Source organism: Aegilops tauschii, chromosome 2, assembly GCF_002575655.3.
Source record: "Aegilops tauschii subsp. strangulata cultivar AL8/78 chromosome 2, Aet v6.0, whole genome shotgun sequence".
NCBI lineage: Eukaryota > Viridiplantae > Streptophyta > Magnoliopsida > Poales > Poaceae > Aegilops > Aegilops tauschii.
This window is the reverse complement of record NC_053036.3, coordinates 623,059,761-623,065,641: the sequence shown is the minus strand read 5'-3', so window position 1 is coordinate 623,065,641 and position 5,881 is coordinate 623,059,761. Positions and strand designations below refer to the sequence as shown.

The window sequence follows — 5,881 nt, the reverse complement described above, 5'->3', positions numbered from 1 at the left end:
ACATATATATTCATATGTATGTTTATATTTACACATGCTACATGTCAGTTAATCAAATAATAATACATAAAAAGCATCAAAAATTATATATGAAAAAGAAAAAAATCTAACTATGCCGACGGCAAGCGACGGCCAGGGTTTAGGCGGGCGGCGTGCCGCGGATCGGTGACGTGGCAGATATGCCGACGGCAGCCGTCGACATATGTGCTGGACGGTGCGCCCAGGATCAGTGACGTGGCATGCGGACCTATGCCGACGGCCGCCCGTCTGCACCGTCGGCATAGTTTTGACGACGTTAGCCGCCCGTCACGAGCGGGGCGCCGGGCCCACGAGTATGCCGACGGCCAGTGTATGCCGACGGCAGCTGTCGGCGTGCTCATAGCTAGGCCGACGGCCTTTCTGTGCCGACGGTGGCCGTCGGCTTAGCTTGGGGTAGCCCAACGGCCTGGAACTGGCTGTCGGCATAGCTCCGAATAGGCCGACGGGGCCCGTCGGCACTGTTTTGGCCGTCGGGGTAGCACCCTGTTCCGGTAGTGCCGGCAATGGCAGCACCGCAGACACCAACGATGGCAGATGGCTACGGCGTCGGCGTGCATCCCGGAGGCGGCACGGGGCACGCACGCGTTCACGGTCGCCGGCTACAGGCTGCACAAAGGCCTCAGCGTCGGCAAATTCATACGCTCCACCATCTTCAGCGTCGGCGGCTACGACTGGTGCATCCGCTACTACCCCGACAGATACACTTCTGACACCAAGCGCTATGTTGCGGTCTACGTCGAGCTCCAGAGCAAGAAATCCGTGGTGAGGGCGCTCTACGACCTCAAGCTCACCAACCAGGCCACCGGGATGCCCTCCTTGATCACCTCCCGGCCGTCGTCCCTACCGGCGTTCAACTCCTACAGCTGGAACAGGCATGTCAGGGGTTCCTACAACTTCATGAAGAGGGACCTCCTGGAGGCATCCCAGTACCTGCACGACGACTGCCTCATCATCCACTGCGACATAACCGTCCTCCTCAACAAAATACCGGCCGTGGCCACCCCCAACGCCAAGACGCCGCCGGAGATCCCAGTGCCGCCGTCGGACCTGTCCAACAATCTCGCAGAGCTGCTGGAGGGAAAGAAAGGAGCAGACGTGGTGATCAAAGTCGGTAGGGAGACCTTCTACGCGCACAAGATCGTGCTCGCGATGCGGTCACCGGTCTTCGACGCAGAGCTCTACGGGCCAATGTGGGACGACGAGAAACAGTGCCTGCAGATCGCCGGCATGAAGCCCGCTGTATTCAGAGCACTGCTTCACTTGCTTGTCATGGATGATGACAACAACAAGGTGATTAGGCACTTGCTTGTGGCTGCAGACAGGTATGCCATGGGAAGGATGAAGCTCATGTGTGAGAGCATCCTGTGCAAGAGCCTCGATGACAAGAGCGTCGTCGCCACATTGGCTCTAGCTGACCAGTATCATTGCACCAAGCTTAGAGAAGCTTGCATTGACTATATCGAACTCTTCAATTAGAGGATATGTACCTGATGGCAATATGAGTCTGATTGCTTGACTAGAGCATTTACTGATGTCTTTATAGTATATACATGGTATGTAGATGAACCTAATTAAGTTTTCTAGCTTCAAAGTACGGGTCCCTGGTTGATTAGTTTGTGAACATTTAGTTTGTTGATCATTTGCAAATATATCCAGCTTAGATCATGTTGCCTCGTCCAAAAGTTTTCACATGTATTCTGGGTCCCTGGTTGATTAGTTTGTGAACGTTTGGTTTATGAGAAAATATGTCCACCATAGATCACGATGTTCTGTCCTTATTGGTCCTTCTCATTGCATCTTCACCTCTTTGATCGCCACTGAAATTAACAAAAAGAAAGACAGGTGCTTCGTTGCGGGGTGGGTTCCGTATAACACGTGGATGGGTAGATATTACATCACAAGGAAACGAATACAAAAACCAAAGAAAACCAAATTTTGACCAAAGTTGCTACGACTATTTCACGATAAGCGAAGTTCGATGAGATCCTCAGGAGTCACCACCTTGTGTTTGCCTATTTCAATGACTTTTGTATATTCGGTTGGAGCTGCTCCACCACCATCCGGGGACATGGGCCCGGTTGGGCAAAACGTGGATGGATAGATATTATCTCACAAGAAACGAAACAAAAAACCAAAGCAAACCAAATTTGTTACCACTATTTTATGATAATCGAAGTTCAATGAGATCCTCACGAGTCACGAGCTCGTGTTTACCTATTTCAATGACCTTGGTATCTTCAGTTGGAGCTGCTCCACCATCATTGTGTTTGCCTATTTCAATGACCTTGGTATCTTCAGTTGGAGCTGCTCCACCACCATCCGGGTACATGGGCCACCCTGTAAGTTGGCCTACGTGGACAAGGGTTTCCTTTAGGTTTTTTCCTTTGCGAATCGGCGGGCTTTATTAGTAGGGATTAAGTTTTTTTTTCTCGCTACCGCTTTATTTTCAGTAGGGACAGAAATAACCGGTTTCCGTAAAATCTTAGGAATTTTGATCTTTTTTGCCTGAATTATTCAAACAAATTTTGAATTTAGAATCAAACAATGTTAAAATATAACCTGCTTAACATACTATTTGCAAATTAGTATCTAGCGCAGTGGTCATTGCGCCGCACACCCCTTAATCTGGTCTCGAGATCCAATCTCTTGGCCACCTATATTTCTTGAGGTTGCATGCGAATGGTAGCATAGACACGTTATATCACAGTCTGCACAGTTCAAATTAATTTTTTCAAAAAGTTCATTCGGTATCGATTTTTCTCGGTGGGTAGCGGAAAAGCCAGTTTTTGACCGGTTTCCGAAAATTTTGAGCGAGAAAAAAACACTAGTATGGATTACATTTCACATCACCGAGGGATTTTTGGCGACCGGAGTACTTGGCCCACAATAAATGGAACTATTGATGGCACCACTGTCCCAGACGCCTCACTCCATCGCAGTATCGCCAGGGCGTTCCAAGGACTCACCTTGACATGCCCAGAGCTAAGGTTTTTTTTCTTTGGGAAAAAGTTAACAACACTTTTTTGACATGCAATGGTTTGTTCTGTTTCTCTGTCTACTTGTGCAGTCCCAAAAGAAAAGAAAATCCCCACCTGCCCTACCACCGCCACCATCCGAAGGACCTCCGGCGACCGGAGTCCCTACCCCTCGGGCACATCAATCATCTTAACCTCTGACATCGCTTGCCCGCCCTGCTTCGCCCCCGACTAAGCCGGCCGGTCGCCGCATAGACGCAAGGTACCGTCGTCTCGAGCTTTTCCCTTTGAAAATCCTCTCCCCGCCAATGCATGCGGCCGTGACAGTGGGTCCTAGTCACATTATGGGGTTAGTTATCTCCAAGGTTCTGCTACCGATGGGATGGAGAAGTAAACCACGACCGAAAAAATCGGAGGTTGGAGAATCAATGCACCGATACTGATTGGTAGGACTCTGGGGTGGAGACTGAAGGGGCTAGAGCGATTGAAAGAAAGCTAGACAACATAATAAAGCTAAAATTGAACTATATCTACGGTAAAAATAGCCACCACACGCAAAGGAAGGGAAACATCAGCCATGAATTTTGGGTTTACATATAGTACTATGCTGCTTTAATTTATACCGCCGTGAGCCATGATTATGCCAATGTCACATAATTATTACATTAAGCACACTTTAGCTATAAGTGTGGAGTTATTGAAGGTGTAGCACGCATGCAAAATGAAAGGTTGCAGCCGTAGGATAGAGCTGCAAGAGACTTGCGCCGTCCGTTGCAGCTAGCTAGCACTACTCAGGAGCTAGCGTAACTGAACGTGTTGATTTCTGATACTGAAGATGTCCTGAGATCCAGAGATCCTGGCATGGCCTTGAGAATAGGCGGGTGCGCGTAAGGGCCCCAGAGCCAACCGGTGGCGATGAGCCTGTATACAGACTCCGTCAGGTGGATGCCGTCCCAGTTGATGTGTGTGGCGGGGTTAGCGCACGCGCTTGCGCCGGGCAACCCGCACGCCGCCGTCAGGTTGTAGTTGTACGGCCCGCCCGCGCCACAGCACACGTGGAGCCTCGACGAGGCACTAAACCCTACAACGTACTACGAGTTAGCAAGTGCTAAAAATTGTGGAGCTTACCATCTTTTGGAGCTTACCGAATCTTGTGGGTTCCCTGAGAAACTCCATCACCGGCGTGTAGTAGTCGGCGTAGACGATCTTGGTCGCGGGGTACTTGATCCGGAGACGATGGACGGCTTCCAACAACACTGTTGTGGTAGCGCGCGAGGGCATTGTATTTCCTCAGGCACCCGGTCCGGGGTCGTAGTGCTTCTTGTTCGGGCTGGCGTACAAGGTTAGGACGATGGGAATGCACCCCATTGGCGGCTGCCCCGGCACCACCACGTACCTCCCTCCCTCCTTGACTAGTTGCTGCAAAACCCAACAACAAAGGAAAATCATCTCCTTATTGATTAGCTTGGGCGAGAAAATTAAATCAAGCAACATGTTAATTAATACTCCTTTTGTCCGAAAAAACTTGTCCCAAGATTATCCCTCAAATGGATGTATCAAGCACCTGGTGCTAGATACATCCATTGGAGGGACAAGCTTTTTCGGTCGGAGAAAGTACTCTCTTCTGGCCCGGAAGAAAAAACTTTGGTAATTAATATTTGTCACGTGCTAAATATATACTAGCTCCCTCCGTCTGGGATTATGTTTGATACATCTGATTGAGCGTTCACTAATTCCGTACGGAGGAACTATATAGTAGTACTATATATACCTCAACGCCTGCTGAGATGGATTGTACGATTTCCGGCACGAATGACGCGACCTGGTCCAAGGTTTTCCCGGCAGCCATGATGAAGGTGTAGTCATTCCCTCCGAACTCTCCCATCAAGAAGACGGATCTCCTGAAATAGTCTCTGCAACCTTAAGATAAAACACAATTTATCAGCCGATTCGTCATTCAATCCAATGAATGACAAATAAAACTTATAACCTAGTGGAGTTGGTATACTATACGTAGGTATATATAGTACCTTGTGGTGTTGAGCACAAGGTGGACTTGAGCTTCTGGAACCAGCCGAGCTGCACGCTCAAGGAGCTGTTGAAAGGGGGCACACTCGTGATGTTGTTCTCGTAGAAGTAGGATAGATCAAGCGCCGTAGCGCCGACGACAGCGAAGTTTGCTCCACGGGTGAAGTTATGTTCTTCACCGAGAATCGGGGGGACGAAAGGGAGCCCAAACTCATCGGCTGCCAAGTTGATTGATCAATCATCAGTCCACGCATTGGCAGACACTACCTTCTATTTAGCATTCTCTCTAACGAAAACCTGAAAGCTAGCTAATTCGAGATAAAGGATGGAAGCATATGCATAAATACCAATGAAGTCCAAGATGATGCGGCCGTTGGAGGCTCGGCCAGTGGGGCGACCGAAGAAGGTCTCCCCATAGGGGAGGTTGCTGAAAGGGATGATCGGAAGCAGTGGCGCTGCGAGCTTGACAAAGTTGCCGGTGTCGGCGTACGAGTTGCCGAAGCTGAAGATGGAGTGGATCGAGCCACGACCAGGGTTTGCCTGAGCGTAATGTACGCTGGCCAGGAGAGGGAGGAGGAAGAAGGCTATACACCTTGGGGCTGAGTGATGCTCCATAGTTGTGGAGGACTGTGTGAACTGGCCGGCAAGCTATGATATTGCTATGTGGAGGAAATGACCAGGTACGTATATAGCGGGGAAATACCCATGTGTGCACTTGGGCCCAGTCCTCCCTCGTATCCCATCGCTCAAGTTCTCTCAGTTTCGTGCTTTGTCTGTAACTATCTTCAGTAATCATGTAGCGATAGTTGAGCCCATGAAAAATTTGGATCCTCGCCCCT

At 49.5% G+C, this 5,881-nt stretch overlaps 1 protein-coding gene and 1 pseudogene across 1 annotated transcript; one reads left to right on the top strand and one right to left on the bottom strand.

The window, feature by feature from the left end:
* Positions 1–573: 573 nt before the first annotated feature.
* On the top strand, positions 574–3,515 carry LOC109735523 (BTB/POZ and MATH domain-containing protein 1-like). Its single transcript, XM_073509324.1, has 3 exons — positions 574–1,361; positions 2,281–2,378; positions 3,107–3,515. The coding sequence occupies exons 1-3, from the start codon at positions 574–576 to the stop codon at positions 3,247–3,249; spliced, it is 1,029 nt and encodes a 342-aa protein (XP_073365425.1). The 3' UTR covers positions 3,250–3,515.
* Positions 3,516–3,652: 137 nt separating this feature from the next.
* Positions 3,653–5,681, bottom strand: LOC109735547 (GDSL esterase/lipase At1g28570-like; annotated as a pseudogene).
* Between the last annotated feature and the right edge of the window lie 200 nt (positions 5,682–5,881).

What these genes read in the sequence shown, in the direction of transcription:
- LOC109735523 (XM_073509324.1), top strand. Translation starts at nt 574, where the DNA reads ATGGCTACGGCGTCGGCGTGCATCCCGGAGGCGGCACGGGGCACGCAC. An exon ending in TTGCTTGTGGCTGCAGACAG is followed by an intron (nt 1,362 to 2,280) that starts GTATGCCATGGG and finishes TGGTATCTTCAG; the next exon opens with TTGGAGCTGCTCCACCATCA. An exon ending in CCGGGTACATGGGCCACCCT is followed by an intron (nt 2,379 to 3,106) that starts GTAAGTTGGCCT and finishes CTACTTGTGCAG; the next exon opens with TCCCAAAAGAAAAGAAAATC.